General features: G+C 41.5%; 2 protein-coding genes across 14 annotated transcripts in view; one reads left to right on the top strand and one right to left on the bottom strand.

Moving 5' to 3' along the window:
* The window catches only part of INTS8 (integrator complex subunit 8), a 46,522-nt gene extending 37,941 nt beyond the window's left edge, over nucleotides 1-8,581 (top strand). The window contains exons 22-27 of one of the 12 annotated variants that reach the window (XR_003093163.1): nucleotides 337-440; nucleotides 4,367-4,417; nucleotides 7,547-7,620; nucleotides 7,915-7,990; nucleotides 8,137-8,180; nucleotides 8,432-8,526. Coding sequence is in view for 5 of the 12 variants with exons in the window: in XM_006019983.3 (XP_006020045.1) it covers nucleotides 337-440; nucleotides 4,367-4,417; nucleotides 7,547-7,620; nucleotides 7,707-7,771; nucleotides 8,137-8,180; nucleotides 8,432-8,548 (455 nt within the window). In the remaining 7 variants the exon portion in view is untranslated. Of the gene's footprint in view, nucleotides 1-336; nucleotides 441-4,366; nucleotides 4,418-7,546; nucleotides 7,621-7,706; nucleotides 7,772-7,914; nucleotides 8,181-8,431 lie in introns of those variants that run through there. The other 11 variants (XM_006019983.3, XR_003093162.1, XR_003093165.1 and 8 more) reach the window with 11 other exon arrangements.
* Nucleotides 8,582-10,021: 1,440 nt separating this feature from the next.
* On the bottom strand, nucleotides 10,022-24,765 carry CCNE2 (cyclin E2). Of its 2 annotated transcripts, none has more exons than XM_006019985.3 (11): nucleotides 24,731-24,765; nucleotides 24,500-24,629; nucleotides 24,233-24,292; nucleotides 22,308-22,459; nucleotides 20,497-20,632; nucleotides 17,944-18,090; nucleotides 16,650-16,745; nucleotides 15,362-15,496; nucleotides 13,564-13,675; nucleotides 11,597-11,751; nucleotides 10,022-10,148 (listed from the first exon to the last, which is right to left on the bottom strand). In XM_006019985.3, the coding sequence occupies exons 1-11, from the start codon at nucleotides 24,742-24,744 to the stop codon at nucleotides 10,047-10,049; spliced, it is 1,239 nt and encodes a 412-aa protein (XP_006020047.1). In that variant the 5' UTR covers nucleotides 24,745-24,765; the 3' UTR covers nucleotides 10,022-10,046. The 2 variants fall into 2 exon arrangements, with proteins under 2 accessions (XP_006020047.1, XP_006020048.1); XM_006019986.3 differs by having other exon boundaries at nucleotides 24,233-24,289.
* Nucleotides 24,766-25,241: the final 476 nt, after the last annotated feature.

Below are 25,241 nucleotides of genomic sequence, written 5' to 3'. Positions count from 1 at the left end.
TTCTTGCTGAAGAGGCAGCTTGCATGATGCAGCCCAGCATGCTTACGGGTGCAGCTACTAGACCCAGGAAGTTTCCCATGGAGAGACAGCCTACCTCGCAGGTGCATCAGGTCCTTAGAATAGCATGTCTTGCCACATGCAGCCCTGTGGTGCATACCTTGATGCATCCATAAAACAAACCCTCTTCCAAGTAGAATTAATGTACAGTAAACTTTGGTTTGTCACCATTTGTCTACATGAATAATCTTCTAAACCCTGCAAGTCATTACGTGGAAATTACTAAATTTCATTTCTGATTTTACTCTGGTTCTCTTTTTTTTTTTCCCCCCGCTATAGCAACAAATCAGTATTCAGCTGCTCTACATTATTACCTTCAGGCAGGAGCAGTGTGCTCCGATTTCTTCAATAAGATGGTACCACCTGATGTATTCACAGACCAGGTGAATTTATGCTTGGATTTAGATGCTTGCTGTGTTAAAACATCATGTACAGCTGGACACTGCTAGGAGATGGGGTCTTACCTGACCACTAGAGGTGCATTGATACAGCAGTCCATATCGTATCAGCACTGATAAAAGGAAAATTGACATTATTGGCACACTGCTTTTTTTCTGGCTGGCGTGGCTGATGTTAAATGCTGCTTACATGTGCAGTCACAGCATGCATGTGGCCTGCCCGGCACCTTGGAGAGCAGTGTCTGGCTGGTAAGTCTGTTGTGGGGGGCAGACTCGGGAGGGAAAGCGGGGGAGGCAGATCGAGGCCCCTGTGGTGAGGGAGGGAGTGGGGCTGAAGCGCGGGATGAAGCCATGAGCAGCTCATACAGGAGGCATTTGGGGGGGGGACAGCACGGCATGGCACATGCTTCCTCCTGATCTGGGCATGGAGCAAGTGGGGGCTGTCGCTACAGGCTGGAGTTGGGAGCGGTGCCAGGCTCTTCCTGGTGTGGCGGCTGGGCCGGGGATGCACTTGGAGTGGGTGGTGGTGCTGGGAGGGGGACTACCACCCCCGCCTGCAGCAGCAGCCTGCCCTCTCCCTGCTTACAGACACAGGGGATACATGCCCCCCCATAACTCCCCCAGGGGTGCTTGCAACAGCAGGAGCTGCCTGTGCCTGAACTAGCCACTCATGGCTCCATCCCAGCCCTACATCCTCCCTAACCACAGGGGCTTCGATCTGCCCCCCACACCCCTCCTTCCCTTCCCCCCTCCCCCGCAACAGACTTACCAGCCAGATACTGCTCTCTAAGCTGCCAGGCTGCATATCGGCAATCAGATCAGTATCAGCCAATATGACTAATTAATAATTGGCTATTGGTATCAGCCTGAAGAATCAGTACACCCCTACTGACCATATAAGTTGCTATGGTTTAGTCAGGAATCTTAGGTTTAGTCAGAGATGATCCTGCCTTGAGGAGCTAGACTAAATGACCTTGTGAGGTCCCTTCCAGCCCTGCTTTCCTATGATCTGTACTACACAGATTGTGTGAATGTGTCTGTACATGCATCTTTTGAAATAGCTAGCTGTAACTGTCTTAATTAACAGACCAATCTATTTCCTTTGCTGCTTAAAACTCAGAAGTCCCCTCAACACAGACACTTTTTTTTTTTGTTGAGTACAAGTCAAAGGAGGAGTCAGCATTCAGACTCCTGATGGAGAAAGTATTGAATGATCTTGGATTTGTATGTCCCTGAGTAGAATTTTCAGAATAGTTAAGCAAACCTTAACCATATGTAGATGTGTTATGTTTAAATAGTGTCAACCAAGATCTGGTGGTGGTGGGATCTCTTCTGTAGCTGCTGAATCCTGGGTGTGGATTGTATAAATCAGTGGTTCTCAACCTTTTAAGACTCAAGGCACCCTTTGATAATTTCTCAGAATGGTAGTGGCACCTCATTTAAAGACTAATTAATTTCTTAAAGTGCTTACCTTCCCACACCTTCTGGTACCTTTAAGAGATTGCAGGGGTGTCCTGCCCACCCTGCCACCCCATGAAAGCAAAGTGGGTGGGGAGCTTCAGGGGGATGGGTCATTAGACCCCTGAAGGAGGCAGAAGGGGGTACCAGTGGCCACTGGTGACAGGGACAGAACTCTTCTGTGTCTGCACTTTCTATTCTCTGCCCCCTAAATGCACTTTGGGGACTTCAATGCCAGTGCCTAGAGCCACCACTCTCAGCCTCTCCCATCAGCCCTGAGAGCACAGGAGGAACAGAGGAAGGAGCTGGGCTGAGCAAGGAACATGCTGCTCAGAGCATAAGGGTGGTTTGTGCAGGAGTTGTGCTTTTCACCACATACCTCCTCTCTCAGGGGTGCATGCAGTACCCTGGTTGAGAATCACTGGAGTAAATAGGTGTACAGGGAAAAGCTGATTCCCTGGAACTGGGCTCCATGTTACAGTTGGCTGCTGCCTTTCAGCACAAAATTAGATTTTTCATCTCACTGGGGAGTGCTCAGGTGAACAAAGGTGTCCTTCAGCCTGGCCTAAATGTGATGAGTTTAAGGAACCTTTACTGGTGACCTTTGGGGAAGGTGTTCCAAAGCCTAGGTCTTCTCAGCACAAAGCCCCCATAGCATCTCACCTGCATTATATTTATTGTAGCAAATAGTTACCCTTTCTATGGTGTACCCTGGAAGAGGAGTTGGGTCTGCTTTGGCTATATGAGAAGGATGTTTTTCATTCAGTGTCATGGAAAATTCTTGTGAAATGCTGAATCCCCTGTCTATTAGGGTTGTGCGACACTTCTTCCTCAGTTTCATTTCAACTCGTTTCGAGTTCGAAACAGCGAAATCAAAATGGAGAGCTTGGAAATGGCCTCAAAATGAAATGAGGCAAGTTGAAATGCTTCAGAATTTTCAAAACGTTTCGAGTTTCGAAGCTCAAGCTGGGCTTGCCTGCAGGGAAACAGAAACTGAAGTGAGGGTGGGGGGGGAGTGTTCCCATTATTGACCGTGTAGCTGGCCAGTGACTGTCATCCTTTCCTGAAGTCCCTTCCAACCCAGTGCTCTGGGGGAGGGATGGAAAAACTGCATAAAAGGCAGCATTGTTTGAACTGCCCTGCTTTCTGCCTTGGGGTCAGTTGAGTGAGGGCACACCTTAATACACGCACACAGTCACTCACCCATGTCACGAGTTTTGCCTGTCAACAGCTAGAGGTGCAGGGCCTCAGAACCCAGAAGCCCCTGCACCTATCTCCTTGAAAGTTGGCAGACTTCGTGGCCTTAGCAGGGGCTACCGTTCCTGCAAGTTTCATCCAAATCAGGTCAGAAATGACAGTTATAGGCTGTTTTGAGATTCCCCGTTATAGCCTATGGGCGAAACGTTGAAACAGCGAAACTGTTTCGACTAAACGAAATGGAATAGCGGTTTCGAATCGAAACAAAATGCTGTACCATTGTAACGTTGAAACAGAACAGTGCCGTTTTGCAAAGCCCTACCGTCTATGCAACTTCAGCCTGGTCTTTCTCTGTTGACTTGTCTTTAGTGTTACAGTATTTCAGACGTTAGTCATAAAACTGCTTATAGTATTGTGATAAGGAGCAGTGGGGGAGCTGCCTGTCAGTCACTGTAGTCAGTAGAACAGTGATTCTTGGCCAGGCTTCTGCAGTACCCTGAGGTGCCTTGAGATTCTTTTAATGGTGCCCATGATACTAACACCATTAGGTGTGCAAACACCTACACACAACTTGCAAGATAAACACAGATTTCAAATAGGAATTCATAGCATGAAATGTTCTGACCCATTATGGTCTTACCCAGTTCTTTGCAACAGAAGAATTGCTCTGTTATTTTTCTGCAGTCAAAGAACAAGTGAAAACTAAGAGCTGGAATTTTCTGAGGGATGCCTTGAATCTAAAAAGGTTGAGAACCACTGCAGTAGGAGATCATGGCTTTGCCATGACCTGCCTGGACCTAAAGGAGAGTGATTAAATTTTTCCCTGGTTTGGAGATTTAGAAGCCAGCTGGGTTCATGCATGTATTGAGGCAAGCAAATAGCTACTTTTAGTTTAAGGGGATGGGGGGAGGGGGAGTAGACAGGGAGCCAGGGCTAGGTTATCATAGTCTTGCTATCACTTCTACAACAGAAAAGCCATGTTTTTCCACATCACTTTATTTGAGATTAGGTTGTTTAAGGGTTCCATGGATCTAAGGAGTTACCTATTCTGGGGCAGGGATCTTCTAAAATATGGCTAGGATGCTTTGGTGCACTGCAAAGCAAGTACTCAGTATATGAGAGAGGGGGGTGCATTTTGCAGATAATATATGCTGTTCTCCAGTTCTTCAAGAATAAGTTGTCATTATGTGCTTAATGTAAGCATCAGCATTCTGGGAGCTATGTCATAATTGTCCTCTGCATTTTTTGTACCTTAGGTGATAAAAAGAATGATAAAATGCTGCTCTTTGCTCAACTGCCATACCCAGGTAAGAGAGTAATTGGGCACCAGCCTCATATAGACTTATTTGTTTTTAAGTCAAACATTTTGACAAGGAGAGAGCAAACTTTGTCTTCAAAATCAAGTTGTCAGCATAAAAGCTGCTGTGGGTTCATAACTCTGCAATCAGAATGTAGTGGTAGAGCCTCCAAAGGAGCAGTACTGATGTTGACTGAAGCTTACTGAGAAAAAATACCCTGCCCAGGTTTTATGTTCTTTTATTTAAATTCAGAGTTCTTTATACTCTGTTCCTCAAAAAAACCAAAAAGCAAAAAAAACCCCACCACTCCCTCCCCTCAAAGAACAAGGGCTGATAAAAAAAAAACTAAGCACAACATGTTCCACTTGTGCATACACGTACTTACTGTGTAAAGGCGTAATTAACTGAGCTGCATAACAATCATAGTGCCACTGCCAACTTGTTGCTGTTGCTTATCTGTGGAAAAAGCTACCATATACCCACTTCTCTTTTCCCCAAAATCAACTGGAGAAAATGGGGGTGGAGATATGTGAGGGAAGAAGACTCCTCAGGAAATTTGGTGGGGCAGAGTGGTGGCAATGGCAATTTTAATGCTGTCACCACTCTCTCCCCAACCCCAACCACTGGATCAGAACTGTGTGAGTGATTGATCTGCAGCTGCACTCAGCGCACTGGGTCTAACCCAACTTACAGCTCAGGACCCGGCATGTGGCTCCAGAGCCAGTGAGTGATTGAAGTCTGGGACCACATGCAGCCCTGGAGCGAGTGTACAGGGGTGGACCCAGTACAGCCTTGGAGCTTCTAAGCTGGATCAGGCCAGCCCTGCTACATGGAATGCTGAATCAGGTGCATAGTCCCCAGCCTCAGAGACCCTAGACTCTGGGCAGTCCAAAAATAAGACTGTGTGGTTTATAGTCAGGGGGTGTGTTTATAGTTGAGTAAATATGATATGTGCTACACCTGCTTTGCTTGAAGTACATGGTATTATTCAGCCCTGCTGTCTGCTTTCTAACGTAACTTTACTCCAGCTAACTGCCTAGAGATGGTGAAGGGGAAGCAGCTGTCAAAGGACTGTTATTAGAAGCTGGAGCTAATCTTAGGGCTGCATGAATAAGGAGCACTGTTTACATTGCCAGATAAGTGCCTATTTTAGGTGTAGGCAGACATTTTGGGTAGATGCATGTGAAACAAGGTTCTTGTCTCACCCAGACAAGGTTCTTTAGGGTGATTGTGTAGATATGTATGTTGGTCCATGGGTTTCTTGTATGTGGTAGTTTGTATTTTACCATTCTGGATATTGATCATAGTGTCTAAAAAGGAAATGTTGGTGCTGATTTGATTTCCATCACAAATTCAGTAACCATCACCCCTCTCTCAGACTATCCAGAATGATAAAATAAAAACCACCATATACATGAAAGCCAGAAATCACCCTAAACACACCAAGAAAGCTGTAATATACAGCCAAGCCCTCAGATACTACTGAACCTTCACTGAGAAGAATAGCGAGGTGACAGTTGCAGGTAATCTCAAAAGGGCTTTCACCCAATAAGGATGCTTCTCCAGCAAGAGAGATCATACATTTGAAAGAGCCACCTGGATATCACATAATTACTGCAGTACAGAAAGAAAATCCCCACAAATCGCATATAATTGATTTTGACAAATCATCCTTCTCTGGAACATGTACAGAACATCCTCAAACAATTGCAACCCATATTAGAAGAAAACTCAATTCTTAAAGATATCTTTCCAGAACCACCCAATCTAGCCTTTAAACAAGCACTGAACCTTGCCAACCTCATCAGAAGCAAACTTCCTATGGCCCAAAGCACACTGAATGGATCCAGACCATGCCAGAACAAAAAACATAAAACCTGCCAACACATCTCCACCACCCCTACAATAACTGCACCCTTCAACAGAACCATCACCTGGCTCTTATACCTGTACCTGCAGAAATGCAATACATCTCATCCAGTGCACCAAGTGCCCTGATGGAAAATACATAGAAAAAAACAACACAGCAGAATGAACACAAACCAAAAAATCTGTCAAAGACAAAAATACCCAATCACCTGTGGGTGCACACTTCTCACAAGACAACCACTCTCTAATCTCTCAGTTCTGATCCTCAAAGGGAATTTACGAAACACCTTTTACAGAGGAGCCTATGAACTCTACTTCAGCAACCTACTGGATACAAAAAATAATGAACTAAATACAGATATTGGATTTATGGCACATTATAACCTGCCTGATATCTGATAACCCCAGGTAACCTGTCTGCATTTTACCTGCTACATTCTTTTACCACCAGTTCAACATTTCCCTTTCACTACCCCCAACCTTTCTTACACCTATTGTCTTCTACCTCTCTGTTCCTCACTGCCACACATCTGAATTTTCACAGAGCTGCATTTTGACTTCTATTCTGTCTGGGAGATCTCACAATCTATATGCATGAAGAAGGGTATTTGTGCCCAAAAGCTTGCAAAGAACAATTTAATTGATCTAATAAAAGATACCACATCTTCTCAAAGAACCTTGTCTGCCTGTGTCCTTAGACCAACATGGCTACAACCAACAACCCTACTTTAGGTAAGTGCATAGCCTCTTTTCAGCCCCAAGGCTATGCACGTAACCAGAATAGTGTCAAGCTGTAGAGGCAGTTCTTGCCAGAATTGACTCTGCACTTGGCAGTCCAGTTTGGTCAGTGACATGGTAGGGATTTGGGCCAGGTCTGTCCCATAAGTGTCTTACTAAAAGGGAAGGAATTGTCAGCCAGACTAAGGATAGAAACCCACTAGTCTCAGATTCCTAGAGAAGGCAAATTGCCACTTCTGGTGGTGGGAGAACTGGTCTGAGATTAAATCAGCCCTCTCTGGTTAGAGAAGTTCCATATTCCCTTCCCAATAAACTTGTGTGTTTTAAAAAAAAAATAAATAAAAAAATAAAAAAATTAAAGTTGTGCCCTGTTGTGGTCTTAAGAGCAAGTCTTCTGTTGCTCTCCTGTAGTAAAAAAAAAAAAAAAAAAGTGAAAACTTGAGCTGGCATTGCCTGAGGGGTGCCTCCAAGCTAAGGGATACCTGGAGTCTAATAAGGTTAAGAATTATTGGACTAAATGTTCTCTTACAGGTAGCAATTTTGTGCCAGTTCCTCAGAGAAATAGACTATAAAACAGCATTTAAAGCATTACAGGAACAAAATAGGTAAGTGTTTTATTGACTACAATATGCACTTAATATCTTTACACTTTTAGATATAATATTGAGTTATTTGATATTCTGCTTTTCAGCCATGATGCTATGGATTCCTACTATGAGTACATCTGGGATGTTACCATTTTGGAATATTTGACATGTATCCTTTGGATTAGAAAGAATTGATACAAAGCAGCTGATAGGGATATGTAGATTTTTTTTTAAATTACAGTTTTATCATTGGCATGTGACTTGTGAATTTCATATTAACAAGCTGAAAATGAATGTTACTTCCCTCTTCAGGGGTCCAAAGGATGGGGGTGAAGGAAGATCTTTTTAAGAAACATGCAGTGTAGTGTGACTGACTTGTCTGGGAAAGGTTTGTTTCCTGAAAAATACTTGTACCTAAATCTGCTACAAGTTGTTCTTGCATTTTGATTGGGTATTTTGGAAATTGGCTCTAGGAACTGCCCTAGCTGTGATGTATGTATGCACAAGTACTTCCTTTTCTTGACTCTCCTTCAGATCTCCACCATAAGAGAGGAGAGACAGACAAGAGACAAATAGCAGTAAGTTAAAGCAATTCTTGTTGTGGTTGAGAGGTGTTTAGTTTTCACCCAAATGCTTTTATACATTTTTAGTCCTCTACTATGCAGGTGTCCCATGGGTTTGTAGTTATAGCAAAGTTCACTTTTGTAGTTGAGTAGTGATGACTACAGTGATAGCACAGACCATGTCATATAATGTGATATCCTGCTTTTAAAAAAAATCAGCATTACTAGCAAAAGTTCATTCTTGGTCCTCTCTCTTGTTTTTAAAGATTAAAGCTATTGGCCAGACAGAACTGAATGCTAGCAATCCAGAGGAAGTATTACAGCTTGCAGCACAGAGACGAAAAAAGAAGTTTCTTCAAGCAATGGCAAAACTTTACTTTTAGTCTAATGCTAAAAGATTAAGAGGGTGTAGAATGGAAAACTTCAACACTTTTATTTTTTACTCATTTGTTAAGAGTATTTAAAATTTTTATACAATATTTACAGACTGTGCTCTTTCCTTTTTAGATATGAAATCTTACAATAAAAACCCTTATTTTACAAAACTATACAGAAAGTTGAAAATTTAGTTAATTTCACCATGCTTTTTTAACAATTTATTTGAAGAAGCAATGAAGTTGGGTAAGGCAATATTAGATCTTAATACAACTCAAGTGTTCATAGAAGCAGTTTTGCACACCATGGCAGTAAATATAGCTTCACACACCAGGAAGTGTTCTGTTTGGTCTATATCAACTTTGTAGTTGATCCACTACTGCACCCCTACTGTGGTGGTCATCATTCCTCCAATTTGAGAAGCTCCTTTGCTAGATACTGTCCCTTTATAGAACAAAAGTTAAGCACCTCATGAGCTGAGGTAGTTGAATATTCAAAGGAGCATACAGTAGTTAATGCTGTTTAAACACTGATAAGACAACTCTACAGTACATAGCATTTTTCCTCCCAATACTTGTATTTTCTGAGTGGTTGCAGACTCTTAATGAGCTAGGCATACTCTTTATATACCTACTCCAGTTCTAGCTAAATGTCTATGTTTGAGTCAGTCTTGCTGTCAAGTAGATTTCTTTTTCCTTCAAGAACTATTCCAGTTAAGTTATTTCAGCAGCAATATTTTTAGCTGTACTTTTACCTGAGGTCAAGGATAGACTGGAGCTTGAAAACTAAGTTTGCTAGAGCATCTCTTCAGTCTGCCCTAGTCCTAAAGCTATTTTAATCTGCCAGTTTACTGGTTTGATTCAAGTGTCCCAATGCATTTAGAATCAGTTATGCATTCAGTCTTTGCAGTAAGTAAACTCCACATGGCCCCTGACCCATGTAATCCCTAACCAGTAGGGATAAGACAAACTGGTAGACTTATACCACACACAGAGGAAAAAATGGTATCAGCAGAGATCAAGTAGAAACTCAACTATTTCAAGCGTATCACCATTAGGTAACATGTATAAGCTGCTGTTCCCATTGTCCAAAATAACCTTTTATGGCTCTCCCCTGTGAAAGTGAATCTGACATGTAAACTGAGTAGGCAGGACTTTTGAAAAATGGCTTATTGGACAACATAAATGGTTGATGAAATCCATAATTAAACAAATTCATCATTTAAAATAAGTTCAACTTGGAACACTACTACTGTAGTATCAGTTTAGATCAGCAGGGATCTAGTCCAGCACCCTGTGTGGCATAGAGGAATTGCTGGTTTAACAGTTCAGAAAAGTTGCAGTTTGTAGAACCGATTTCCATCCGTTGGTTCAACTTGTCTTTTATTACCATACATATCATGAGTGGCAGGATAGAGTAGCAGGTTAGATTCAGGTTTAGTGTAGGCTTGTACTGAAGCAGTCCTGCTTCTGAAGTTGTTCACATTGTAGGTCATTTCTACAGGCTTCACTTCTTTTCTGTGCTTTTGGGGGGTGTTATTATTCCTCCTGTAGACACTGGGGATAGCTGTCCTAGTGCTGTAGAAGCCTCTCCACTATTAACGTCATCCTGTATAGTCAAAGAAATGACATGAATTAGTAATGGAGTAAGTATCCTCTTAAATAAGCCTTAATATTTATGCCGAATTCTTAATTCAGGTTTTTTTCCCCTACTTGTCCTTAAGTTGCTGGAACAAAGTTTTTTTTTTTTTTTTGTTGTGTTTTTTTTGTTGTGTTTTTTTTGTTGTGTTTAAGAAAGAGTGAGTCATCTTGATCATTTAAGTTTTAATATCTCTTAGTATGAATATAAGTGGTTGAAAATGGTTACCACCTGCATGGCACTTATTTCTAGCATTCTAGGTTAAGAGCTGCCCATGCACTTGCTGCAGTCTGAATGAGGCAGGTGGGAGTCCATGCTACCACTGGGGAGCAGTTTATGCAAAGACAGACTTGCAGCATCACCATGGTAACAGGTAATCAAAAACTATAGAAAAGTAAGGCTTGAAGGGACATTATGAAGACACTTACCCCAGCCCCTGGTCTAAGCTATTCTGCTCTTAGGGGGAAAAAAAAATCTTTCCAGAATGAAGATGTCACAGCCTCTAGGTAGCCTCTTCCAATGCATTAATTACCTTCATAATGAGACAGTTTACTGCATATCCAACCTAAACTTGCCCAGCTGCAATTTAAGACCATTGTTCCCATTTGCAGCAGCCACCACAAGCAGTCTTATCACAGGGGTTGGCAATGTGTTTGGGCCAAGTACTGAAAAACCTGCTTCACCTGGGCTTACAAGATGTTGGCATGCCAGGGGTGGATGGCAGGGGAGCTATGAGGGACTGATCTGTGTAGTAGTACAGCCCTGGTCCCTTGCTGCACTATGTACCTCAAGGCACGTGCAGCCACTTTCAGCAGTGAGCTTGACCAGGACTTCAGATTTTGGTGTAGCCACTGTTGTAGGCAGCCTGGGTTTTTCATAGCAGGCCACAGCCCTGGCCTGGCTCATCGCCAGCAGGAGCTACACATAAGCTTAGGAGGAGCAGGGAAGGGGCAGTACTTTCATGTAGACCAGCAGTTCCCAATCTGTGGTACACAATAACAGATTTATTTTAATTACTTGATATTACAAAAATTTGTTGGTGGTACTTAAGGTATTGTTTTAAATTGGTGGTGTGCAATCTGTCAGTTTGGGAACTGCTGATGTAGACAATATTCCTTAGCTTACTAAAAGAGTGTCAGATGCCTGACTGAAATCCCCTCCCCCTGCATAGAGTGCAAGGAGGGTCTAATGGGCATTTTTCCAAGTTCTTGGTATATGCAGATTTTCACAGAATGCAGCAGGACGTTTCTCTTTTGGTTGTTGAGCTGTAGCCGTAGCCAATGGACTCCCCAACCCAAAGCAGTGACAAGAAAGATCTGCCCATTAAATCATTGCAAAATTTCCACCAGTTCTAGGGAAAACAGCGAGTTTTAGCTATGGTAGCCCAACTACCAAAACAAAGCCAACACAATACATACCAGCATGTCCAAGTAATTTGTATGGGTTTGAATATTATGTACATCTTCTACTGCCACCTTCTTAAAATTCTTCAGTTTCACTGGGGCTTTTCTTGCCACTCTAAAAAAAGGGACCATCCACGCAACACATTCTGAAATACCATCCCAATCTAAACCTACAGGGTAAGGAAAAAAAAGATTATATTACATACACAATAGATCTGCACACATTTCATGTCAGCTTGCATATATCTGGACTGTACATCTGTCCTCTCCACCCACTGTTCTGACAAGACAATTCAGAGATCCATCATCTGTGCAACTTTTTTCCCCCCTTGTGGATACCTCTAATTATTCATGCAGCAGCCCTCCGCGCTTTTTTTTTTTAAGTCAAGTACTTGCATGAGGGTCAATGCATGGAATGATTTGGTTGCAAAAATAAAAAGGCAAGATCCAAATTTTTTGTTGTAGGTTAAACAAAGAACAACAATGGATGGCTATGACTAACTTACAGGATAGGCATACATCCTAAAAGGCAGCTATACTGCATATTTTGCGAACACCAAGCTGGAATTTTTTCCCCCAAAAGCTTTTTAAGTTCTTCCACCAGCCTACAATGACTGACTATATATTGCATATTAGCAACTTTGCACATGTTAAGAGCCACTAAGCTGTGTGCATCTATATGGAACTAGAGCAGCACAGAAAAGCATGTTGTTTCAAGATTTGTTTAAGACATTCTTTATCTACTAAAGGAACAGGCAGAAAATGGTAAAAGGAAAAAACAAAAACAAAAAACAGGTGTCCTGAGAAACTCCGACAAATAAGAGCAGAGCTCTTAGAGACCTCCACTCTTACTATTAGAGGTCTCACCACTTCCATTAGCAAAAGTTGTGTTCAACAGATGTCAAAATAGCATAGATAACCACTACACCTTTAATTATTGGGGGGGGCGAACCATACACACAGGTCTTAAAGCAGCAGAGTAGGGATAAGTTCTCAGCCTGGAACATCCACTGAGTTACCTCATTTTGTCATCACCTGGATCATTCACTTCACAGCCAATGACAGGACATTGATTTTAGAGGGAGTTTCATTTTTATAGTAGCCAAGTGTTGACTAGCTTGGACCAGTTGTTAAATGATAGATTCTTTCTGATATCGTAATTTCTGCCTAATATTTACCATCTTAGCTTTCTATTGATTAGACATCAGGATCTCAAAAATTATGTTGTTACCCTCCCCACCCTTGCTATTGACTCCCTACCAGCCAGCCTCCCCACCACAAAGTTTAAAAAACAACTCAAACCTGCATATTAAAGGGCTGTGGGGTTAACTGGCCCACCCCCCCAGCATTTTATTAGCATCTGAATTGAATGATTTTTCATACCATCACCCTACTTTCTACAACTTCCAATTTATCCTCCCCTGTACTATAGGAAAATATTCTGGGATGTCTGCTTTAGAAGAGATATTTACATTTTATCATGCAGTGCTATTGACAGCCAAGGAAGACTGAATGGAAACAGGTTAACACCTATAAGAACTACAAGAAATAGAAAAACTGTAAGAACTAGCACTACATCATGAGTTGCTAGTGACATGACACTAGTTGCATTAAAAGGGAGCAAAGGCAAGTAACTAGCAATATCAGGAGTTCCTAAAACTGTTTCCCACCCCAAATATTGTGCGTTTGAGAATCTGGTTGGTTGGTTGTTAAAAAAATTAAAATATTTGCTCCCTACAGTTTTACTGGGGCTGCAAATATGGCAAGTAGACCCAAGATGGTACAAAAACTGAATACAGCTCTCAGGCAAGGCTGAGAAGTGGAGGGGGTGGGGGGAGTACATAAGCATGAACTATTTTTAAAGCCTATCAATTCTAATAGCCTTAGTTCGATTTGCTAGAAAACTGTACTGTTCTAAGAGTTTAAAGTTAATTGTAACCACATGAGCCTTTAGGAGCCATCATAGCAACTGTCTACTTTACCTGAAGCTTTCTTAACTACTTCAACTGAGGTATAGTGGCAGAGCGCAGCAGCAGCCAGTGTCCTATACTGGAAGTCCAGAGAATTGACATCTAGAATACATAGGTCTAACAGCTGTGGAAACAATAAGGTTACAAAGTTTCTGTTATAACAGAGAAAGATTCCCAGAAGCATAGTATGAAGCCTACCACTCCAAGGATACACTGTACCATGGTTATTATATTCAAACATACACAAGCCAGTTAAAAGTTAGCTATCAGGATTTAACTTTCAAAGGAAACTTTAACCTTGTGTTACAGACTAATGAACTAAAAGATAGTGATACGAAGTTGCATTTGTTAAACAAAGTCAGTTTTCACATCAATTTTGATTACCCCTTGGAAGCTTCCTGCATGTACACAAGATGTAGACAGCATCAGAATAAGAATCACTCTGAATTGGGGTGCAAAGTCATTTACTGTTCTGCTTACAGACTGATGAGAGCTATCCAAGACTATTTTGTATACTTCTACAAACTGAGATTGTAGAAGTCCAGGGAGGTATTAATCATAAATGCAAGCATATGGCAATTAAATCATCCCCATCCATAATTAAACAGATATTTTATATTGATTGCTAGCTAGAAATTGTTTGTACAGTGAACTGGCTTTTTCTCAGTTAACATCTTGCCTGGATAAGCCATTGTAGGCCTGAAAAGAAGAGTCCATAGGATCCAAATTATTTCAGGTTTCAAGATTTCTTTTCCCAGAATTCAATCTTATTTTCATATACCAAATACGTTTACCCTATTATTTTTTACACCGCTGACAAAAAGCCTTTATCAGTATATTCCTGAAGACTGGAACAACACCATGAATGTTTTTCATACTACATTTTATTTTCATTTATTGGTATGTAGCTTGAGTTCATATCTTCAAAACCTTTGCCACCCAAGTAGCATGCTTTGTGTTGCACTCTAGTCCTATGCACCCAACACTAAACAGACACCTATTGTTTAGTCCTACAGCATGGATTCCATAACTAGTTATGGAAAGACTAGTGCAAGGTTGTTAAAACCATCCAAGGAAGAAGAAAAAAAAAAAAAAAGTCCACCATAGCAATTCTCAACCTTTCTAGACTCAAGGCATCCCTTGTACAATACCAGTTCTTATTTTTCACTTGTTTTTGACTACAGAAAGATAAAGTGGTTCTACTGAAAGAAGCCACAAGATAGACCACAACAGGTCAGATTTTTTTTGGAACTATGGATTCTTATTTGCAAGATAAACCTAGAGATTGTCACATTTTCAATGCACACCTTAAAATGCTACTGTTGTATATAGCATTCTATGGCACCCTTGAAAGGATCTTAAAGGCACCCCTAGGTGTCATGGTACCCTTGCTGAGAATTACTATTATAAATATTTAGCAGACTGTTGATATTCAACCAACAGGTTTTAACCCCCCTTTTACACTGTAACATTAATCTATTTTATAAGGCTTGGTATGTTCTTGGAGATCTTGACATGGGGCCACCCATCTGGCCAACCACCCAGGGCCTCATGCTTTGGGAGGCCCCACAGAACAGCTGCAGTGACTCCACACTGCCACCAGTTTCATGTCCAGCTACTTGGCATCGTCCCCGCCCTGAATCTAGCACATCCAACACTTCCTGCCCTCTGAATCCGCTGCTGGCTTCCTCATGTCCAGGGATGGGGCCCCGCACCCTGCTTGGGTCGTCTCTGTTGACACATCAAATATACTTCTGTCCCCACAAAGGAATCCTAGTGGTGATGTGCACTAAATGAGATGACTACCAACCTGTGCTATCTGAATGAATTTCTCCTGAGAATACTGAGGTAGCAGCACTTTTGGAACATCTTTCAGAGCATCCACTTGAAGATAAAGATTCAGCCAGGAAATGATAGTCACTGGACACAGTTCCCATTTTAAAGCCTGCAAATAAATAACATTTAACTGCCCTAGAACTAAGAGCATAAAGCATTCTTGCCCCACGAAGTACAGCTCCAGATCTTCTGCATCTGCTTCCCCTTTTCCCATTCAATTTAGTTGCCTCCCTCCCCGTTTAGGTTAGACCCAACTGCCATGTTGGATGTCTCAAAATGCCATCCAAGATCCCACATATAACTTCCATTTAAAAAGAACCAGAATGCCTCTCCTACCCCTCCTTTCACCATTACCAAGCAGATAATAATCCTTATGCACAAGATGCCCACAAGAGGCAAAATATGCTCTCCACCAAGATATACCTAGTTCATTCATGGAGTGGAACAGGGAAGAGTGATTTATGTTCACAGTGGTTTCTTAAGTTTCAAAACTTGATCCCATTCACAGTGAAGAACCAAACATCTATGCAAAACAGGAGTCTGCCCAGGCCAGGTGAGGACCCTTTTGCAGACCCGGGGCATGTCCTGATGAGCGCACATCTTAAGGGCCACACATTTCCCATGGGACAAACAGCAGTGGCACATATTTGTCTCCACACATGCCCCAGCATGTGTGGTCCAGCACATGGCAGTGACCTGGATGGGACAAAGGAGGCTGGGGCCAGTACCTGGAGTTCTTGGGGCCTCCCAGGACAGCCAAAGCCAGTCCAGCCAGGCTCCCTTTCTGGCAGCGCACACTGCTGCCATGTGCACCACACTGATTTAGGGGCATTTTTTTTTTTTTTTTTTTTGACACCAGGATCTCCTATTGTCAGAAAACCACAAACAAATTAACCATGCCATGCTGCAAGTGAACAGCGCAAATGGGTTCGCATGTGCTACTGCTTCGAGGCACTGCAAACTGCATGTGAGCCCTTTTTGGGACACGCCCCTATAGTCAGTTATTTTTGTGGTTTTAGAGTAGCAAGGCAGGGTTATGGGTCACTTCTAAAGACTTACCAATGGCTCAGAAACCCAACCTTTTCTTGCAGAAGACAAAAATGAAGGGTTTCTGCAAGAGCGTCTTAAATGAGCCCTTCACCCAATGGCAGATGCTAACTTAAAGTACCTTTTGCTTGTATTAGGGGAAAGTCATGAAATAAGTTGCTAAAATACAGCCATCAGAGAGAGAGAGAGAGAGAGAGAGAGAAAACTGTTGTTACCTTTAATATAATGAGTTCCATTCTTATGATATCATCTTCACTGCAAGCACCATCAGTAACATAGGCAAATTCTTGTATTTTAGGAGCATAGATTTCCTTTTTATAGGAGAAAAAAGGTTGTAAATATTAGAACAGTTCTGGATTCTGCAAAAAACTAAAGGCATTTCACAACTTTTCCCACTATTAGAGATAACTTACCCTTTCAAACAAAATAAATACCGTTCTTCAGCTATTTCTTATGATAGAAAAAACAAACTTCTTTGTTTTTATGACTAACACATACTGGAACCTACACATGCAGAGATGGGTATAGAGTAGATATTCCAGATTCCATATATTTATTAGAACAAGTTTTATTCAGAGGGGAAATGTTGGCCAAAGGATTTGAATTGTTTCCTACTTACACTATTTTTATGTTCTATAACCCTCACTTCATAGGATCATCCCAATGTAGGGCTGGAAAAGACTGATCACAAAGTCATCTAGTCCAGCCCCCTGCACAAGGCAGGGTCCTCCTTGACTAAAACATCCCAGAAAGTAGACAGACACTTGGCTATTTAAACAGCTGTAACAGACCAATAAAGCTGTTGTAAGTTACACCAATTACCATCCCATTTTCTAAGGCTTACTCTCTACTAGAAAAGCAGTGTCAATAAAGTTATCTTGGCAATATTATGGCAGTAACCTAGACAAAAGCCAGGTCACATCTGCGCTACAAAGTCTTGCTCTCACAAATTACACTGGTAAGAGTGAGAGAAAGTCAGACTCTAAACCAACAAAATTCCAGATAGAAATTCAGCTAAATTGATGAAGAAAGCCAACATAGTTTAAGCTGTGTTGCATGTGTGGTTTCTCCACCAAAGGACTGACAATTTTATGGGTGTGCACAGACAGTAGTTATACCTGGGGGGCATACCATTTGTGAGCAAAACAGATGATCCACTGGTTCATCTGCCTACCCCAATCATGCATAAGTGAAGCAGTGATTTACCCAACAAGACAGGTGGTAAAATATATTGTGGTAAGTGGGAGTTAAAAACCACAAAACAGTAGTTAGGATTCAGCTGAATCATGGTAAGCCCTCCCTTTAAGCAGTACAATTATTTTTTCTGTCTTCACCCAGGCTTTACTTGTATTAATACCAGGTTCAAAACACTCTGAAGTCTTGTGTTGATAACTCCCCTCCCTCCAAAATGATTATAAAAAAGTTCTAATAAAAAAAAATAAAGAAAAAAAAAAAAATCACACATATTATTCCAGCCAGCAATATAGAACTCCACACACAGCAACTTACCTCAAGTTTGGAAGCAATGAATAATGAGGTAATTCCTATAAGCTGAAGCATGTTCTTATTGATATTTTTTTGTGTCAACATGAATCTATCAAAAAAGTCTTGAGCCAGGTAGAAGGTTTCCCTGTGAAGTGCGTATACTTCACAGACCTAGGAACAAAAAGCCCAACAGAAATTTTAGTTCAAACACTTTTTGGAAAAGCTTGATGATTTCTTCCCAGCATCATGCTTTCTAACACGTTTAGTGGTCGGTGATCTTTGTCCTTGACATGTGCTAAAGGTAGCCATGTTTACAATATACTGGATGGGGGGGGGGGGGGGGGGGAAGAAAAAATCACTACAGAAATTCAAACAATACATTTCTCTGGGTTCCACAAGGTCCAAAACTGCTTAAAATGAAAATAGAAGCAAAAGCCAAAATAAAACAATATTGGTTTAAGATCTAGTTTGCCTTCAAATTTAAAAGCTGTATGTAGAGCTACTCGCATTTTCCAACAATAATTTCTGTCCAAATAATTTCTTGAGCTCTAAATATTGTTCAAATCGCCTCAAGAGTGACATGTTTTAACTAAACTCAAGTAGAACCCTTCCTGAAGAGACAATTCCTTTAAAAGCATGCAAGCTAAGTTGTATAGCTAATATTCAGTGGGACATGAAAGGAAGTAACTTGCAGATTTAACATTTACTGCTGTACAAGCCAAGGAGCTTGCTTACTAATGCTTCCATATTTTCTGCGATACAGTGACTTTGTAAGAAAAGCCACAAGTTAGCGGTATGCATTGGGGGGGGGTGGGAGGGGGCAGGGGAGGTGGCACGAGGATGGAGGGAGAGAGGGGAAGCAATAAGCCACCTTTCTGCATCACATTCTGCACATCCACCCACAAAGGCTCTGTATGTACTCACCCACTCAGCCCTCCACTAAGTTTCCTGCCGTGGCTGATAATGGCAGGTGGATGAAGTTTAAGCAAGGTATAGAGGACTACCATAACTCTAACCAGGATATGGAGCACTGCTGGAGCAGTGGTGTTCAGCTGAGGTGTTAATCAAGTTGGGTAACCTCTTAGCAATAGCCAATTCAACAGTAGCCAAAAAATGAGCCAATTCAGAGATGATGGAGAACTGTATATTGGGAATGAATGGTCAAGTCATACAATTTGCATCACTTTATGTTCAGGCTGTCTAACTTCTTTCCTCCAAGTAATTCAACACTTGCCAGTAGTGTAAGTCCCCTGATGATAGCAACAGTGGAGTTCAGATATAAATAAAGGCAACGATGGCTACCAACTCCAATAGCCCCCTGCCCGGGGCATTTAACAGCATGGAATTTACCAACATGCAGTCACTGCTCCGTCAGTGCAACTCAAGATCTACTATGGGCAGCAACAGCAAGACAGTCTTAACAAAAGGTCTTGCAAAATAGCCAGCCCTGCTCTAGAACAGCAGTCTACTATCCAACCCACAAGCCTCCCATTGGGTCTGGATACTTGACAGTAGGGAAGTGGTGGCAGTGTTTAACTGCCATGGCTGTGTACAGAGACTTAGAAACTCAGCTCCCTTCCAAAATGAATTTTTTTGTATAGATGGAAGGAGCCACATCTGCTCAAAGTACATTTTGTTAGCTTCCCGAGCTACAGCAGTTAGCACTTACACCACATCCCCACCGCCAATATTTCTAGACCCATGGGCAGCTCTACAGGCTGCACCTGTGGCCCCATGCACTGGATCTTCATGGTGCATCCCATGCACCCCTGCACAAGGTTGGGCTGGTGTGCAGGGTTGTTCAGTGACAGGAACCAGCACACCAGATCTCACTCACAGACCAATCATATGATGCTAACTCCATACTGGATCTGGCCTACAGACTGAATGCACCCATGGGATCTGGCCCACAGACTAGCTCCATACCACTCATCCAGCCTGCAGAGCCAGAAGGCTGAGCACTACTATTCTAAGAAGGATTTCCCACACAAATAATCTTTCAAGTGGTTTGGCTGCCAGCATGGAGCAAGTCAAAACTGTCCCAAACATGGCACAAACAGAACAGACAAAATGCATTTTAAACAACGCAACACCCACCAATGCCAAATCAATTTCAGAGGCGAGTTGAGGTAAGTTTTTCCACACACACGTCAGCATAAATAGGCCTTTAAAATACAAACTCTGATCTTTAAGGCCTTGTAGACATTGCAGCAATCAAGTTTGCCAAATGGTACCATAACATTACTCCCCACAGCTTTGATACACTTTAGGGACTTGGTTATGGTTGCATGTGTGCTGCACCATGGTGCCTTAGAACAGTTATGTAATGTTGAAAGAGTTACTTTTGCACTATTTTAACAATTAGCATGGTCATCAGCCATAGCAAAGAGCCCTGGACACAAGTCATTCATGGGAGATAACACAAGACTACTGTTGCTTAAATTTTTGCAAAACGTGTGCACCATTTACATTTATAGCATATTCTGTTACTGATACTTTCTTTAAACTATTATTTTTGCCACTACACCAATCTGTTTAACAGCCATAATATAACATAACTTTGAAAAAAAAACACACCTCCAAGAGCCAGTCCAGGAGTATTGACCTCATGTGTGGTTGCAAATTAGTATGTAGTGACGTAAAGTGTTTGCAATGAGCATATTTGTTCTCCTTCTTCAGAATATTGAGCCATACATCTTTGGAGTTTCCCCAGCTATGGAATACAAGTCACAGGAAGCTTTGAGAAATCATTTCTTGACACAAAGTACACAAACATGCTTTATTCAAAATATTAGCTAATGGGAGCATCTACACATTGCCCTACAGTGATGTTGTTGCTGCACTGTGCTTTAATACTTCCTTTTGGAAGAACTAAAAGCACAGCATAGTAACCGCCCGTACTGTGCCGTACACATGGTGCTATCACTTTTAGCAGCTACTTTGCCACAGTGGCGTGCTATAAACAGGGGAGCACACCGCTACAGCAAAGTAGTTGCTGGTCACATGTAGATACCCATGGATGCTACGTTACCATAGCACATCACTATAGCAACATAACATCATGGGTAGATGTACCCTATATGCAGTAAGATTTAAGAAAGAGGAAAGTAGGTGGCAAAAAAATATTTTGGGTAAGAAATATTTTGAGCAGTGCAATACAAGCACACTTTTCATTGCTTTAAAAAAAAAAAAAAAAAAGTCACAGAAAGATGCATTCGCTTATTTTATTTTATTTTTTTTAATGATTCTAAAAATAGAGTGGGTAGAAGGGGCCTCAGAAGGTTATTTAGTCCAAGCCCATGATTAAGGCAGGATCATACTCATCTAAAACTATCCTAGACAGGTTTTCAAGAACAGATTTGAAAAAAACCCCACGCTTTGAACCAAACACTCCCAACATGACTGTCAGACAGTAGCTGAAACATCAAAAACACCCTTTAATTTGTCACAGGTAAAGCAGAGGGATGAGGGTACTCTCAGTGTCCTGTCACTGTAAAGACAGGAAGTAATTGATTAAAACACTTTCAAGCAATCCAAGGATGGCTAACAATCTTAAATTTAGCTAAGTGAAGAGTTTGAAAAATATTTAAGAATTAAGTAGTGTTGGAGTGATAGTGCAGCCATGCTGGTCCAAGGAAATGAGAGAAAAGGATTTTTGTGGGTGATCTCTACTGGATAACTGCATGGTTGGGATAAACTTACAGAAGTTTGTGCAATGTGGTCCTTAAAAAAGCAGCACTGAATTTGAAAAAGTCTCTCTCCCCCAATCATACAGTTGGTCCAATAAAAGATAACCACCCAAAATCCTTATTTTTCTCTCATGAAATAAAAAGTTTTCACAAGAGAATGCAGCCATCTAAACCACCAATTTAATTTAACTTATTAGGGTTTTATATGGCTTGTCACACAATCACTAAAAAAGCTCCTCAACCATTGATCACATCTTAAGTGATGTCTTCGGTTTCAGTGTCTATGCCAAACAGCAGTAGGAGTGAGAGCAACAGGACTAGTCAGTTTCACTGCGACATGGAAAATTCTAAGTAGCAGCAGCCAAATCATGTTCTATTTCATGAATGAGAATCTATTGCACTCAGGGTTTTCTAGATGGATAGATTCCAATAGTGCACTCATTTATTTGCTATATTAAAAATGTGCAAGTGACCAGATGAATCTTACTATCAACCTTAAGTAGTCTTTGGTATTAAGCCACAAGAAAATGGCTCTTATTAGGAACACTGATGTTAAAAAAAAAAAAATTAAAAATCCAGTGTCTGTTTTAAGGGTCACAGGAAGAACAGGAGGTTTAACCCAATACTGGGCACCATTATAATAGGTTTCACAATGTTGATTTACCCCAATTCATAAGCAGCAATACATAAATAACTTACTTAAGTTCAGGCAGAGGGGATGGGTTTATGAAGAGGTTTCTGAACCTATATTTTTTGAATCTGGAGAAGTCAGTGGTTACGGTTTCTTTGTGAGGTGTTTCAATAATTATGCAGGGGGAGATGCCTCCTGTTATTGTGGGTGACCAACAGCTCTGAAAAATAAATAGAGAGAGACCTTTTAGGTGCCGACTTCAACTGCCTAGCTTGTTTCCAAGACACAAAAGTAGCAGAGAGATTATATTTTTATTCAATAGTTTTTCTATTTGTCCTATTGCATGATAACCAATTTATCCTTCAACATCCTTTTATACACTAGAACATAAAAAGCACAAAACAATTTTAAAGTTCACTGAACCTTCAGAACTAAAAACTGATTAATTCAAGCATTCCAGGACACAGGATTAACACGTTGAAAGATTAAAAACAAAAAATAGTGACTTCCTAATCAAGATGGAGACAGCATATGTTCAATTCTAATAAATCAAAAGCAAGCTGGCTTTGGAGACTGAACACTTTGTTACACATGGTACCTGAATCAACTACTCCATTGCTTGAATCAGTTTAAATTGTAATATTCACAACAGTTGCATTAACAAAATTGTAATGGATACCATGGTCTGCTAATCCTCCTCCCAGATGAAAGATAGATAGAGGAGGAAGGAAAAAAGAGCGAGCTACCCCATTTCCTATTATCCTCTAGCTGGGGAGCATGGAGGGGAAAAATAACTAGTGTCGAGCTCCAGGGCCATATATCCACTGGGAACAGCAGCTATAGACCAACTCCTCAGCCTGCCAAGGCCCAAGTATGGGATGAAAAACAAAGCAATCACTCCAAAAGAGGGGGAACAAAGTAATTCATGCAGAAAACCTTCAGGTAAACCGATATTCATGTCTTAATTTTTAATTAAAAAACTTTCCAGTGATTATTTCTTTCTTGTGTAAAGATGTGTTTCAAGCATGTGGAACACACTCAAAATGTTTCAGTAAAAAAATATCCCTTAAAAATGAGGACATAACTGTGGTTACTCTGTCAGTGAGCAACTTAATATCCAACAATTAGATGCATACTCCCCAACTCCATCCCACAAACATGCATCAAGCTCCACTGACCCACCCTAGAACAGTTTATTCTGCAAATTATTGCATGTGAAGGATGTGCACATAGACATACCCCAGACACTACCCTGTTTAGCAAGGTTATTTCCTTTGGCTACAACTTTTGTATTTAATAGCACCTATTATCCCAGGGTCTCAGGACATAGCACTACCATTAGACAGTTTAGCTTCACAGCACTCCTTTAAGCTCAACATTACTCCCCTAGTTTTCATAAGATAGATTCTGACTTTCCCAAGATCATAGTCAGACCTTGTCTACATGAAGAAGATTGTACTAGTTTAAAACAGGAGATATGCATTTTCATCTACTTGAAATTAAACTGCTCCACATCTTATTTGGTTTATTTCAGGTTAAACTGATGCTTTACCAGACTTCAGCAAAAACAAACTTAATTTAAATAGAAACAGCTCTTTTTGTCTGCCTAACTACATGGATTTAAGACTACTGTTTAGGTGAAATCAGTGCACTTTTCTTGTTTAGATCAGGCCTTAGGACTTCACTGTTCCAGAAAAAAAAAAAAAAAAAAAAAAAAACTCTGTGTAGATTTAGAGTCTAGACATTTCTTTTTAAATTCAAACCTTACATTTATTTTGGAATAAATTTAATGTGCAGATAAAACCATCTGTGGCAGAGCTCAGTATAAAACCCAGGAGTCTTGTGCTTTAACCACTGTGCTTTCCACTGCTAAATGGCAGAAGCTTCCTCCAATCCAACTGCCATTTTCGATTTGCCCTTTTTGCAGGTGGGGTGGGTGGTTGCTGACTCCCACACCTAGCTCCAGTCTATTTTGTATGTAGGAATGCCTTACCTTAATCTCATATTGATGCTTCTTAGTGACTTTTTCATCTTCTTTTTTCTGAAGATCCTGCTGAGAAGAGAATAGTCAGTTGATTAGCACCCAGCCATTATAGTTTCATATACAATAAGGGGCACACTTTTACCACCATTCTTGAAATGCTTCCTAATTCCATCTTCTACTGGAAGAAGTAAAAGCTCTTCCTCCCTGCCATAGCCCACACAAGGCAGAGGCAATCATGCTCATTTCTAGGGACTAAAAATGAATCCACCTGCTCACCTCTGCCACTTTCCGTTTTTTGGTCTGGAGAGACTCTGGTGCCTGCAGCTCTTGAGGAAACTCTTCCTGACATGGTGGTGGTGGTGGCGGCGGTGGCGGCTGCTGCTGCTGTTTGGCTTGTAGGCGGCTACTGCAGGAGGCAAGAGATACAAAAAGACATGTATTGCATCAAGAGAACTGCTGCTGGGAAACGGACCCCAATTAATTTGGTTACTATAAAATGACAGTTACCTGCGTCTTGACATCTTCTTTGGATTGTGGATTCCCTGCCTGGAATGGGGAAAAGACCTTTACTTCTTAGGCACAATGGAAACAGTAGGACAAACCAGACTGCCAGACTCAAGGTCTGGCCAGCGAGACATGTACCTTTCCCATCCTCCACACTGCCTTCCCCACCATGATGCATTAGAGGCAAAATATTTTACTAGAGAACATGTACTCAAGTCCACACAGGCAGCTCCCATCATTCCATGGCCATATCAATCATACAAAGCAGCCAGAAACCTCAGTGCTTAGTGAGGGTCACGCATGGAGCACCCTGTCAGTGCTGCAGCAAGGCAGGGGTGAGCAAGGCAACCGCCCCAGGTGCTGAAGTGAAGGGGCACCCATAGGCACTGCCCAGCTGGGGTGGGGAGCAGGACAGAGCTGTGAGCAGCTCATTTTCAGGGGAATGCGGTGATGGGGAAGAAAAGACAGCTCCTACTGCTGCATACACTCTTGGGCAAGCATGGGGTGGAGGGGG

This window comes from Alligator sinensis, unplaced genomic scaffold (assembly GCF_000455745.1).
Source record: "Alligator sinensis unplaced genomic scaffold, ASM45574v1 scaffold273_1, whole genome shotgun sequence".
NCBI classification, from domain to species: Eukaryota; Metazoa; Chordata; order Crocodylia; family Alligatoridae; genus Alligator; species Alligator sinensis.
This window is presented reverse-complemented; position numbering and strand designations above follow the sequence as displayed.

Bases quoted from the DNA above. Each gene is read 5' to 3' on its own strand.
- CCNE2 (XM_006019985.3), bottom strand. The intron at 15,497-16,649 runs GTAACAACAGTT...ATTTATTTGCAG, and splicing joins TGGAACTCATTATATTAAAG to GCTTTAAAATGGGAACTGTG. The intron at 11,752-13,563 runs GTAAAGTAGACA...CTTACCCTGTAG, and splicing joins AGTAGTTAAGAAAGCTTCAG to GTTTAGATTGGGATGGTATT.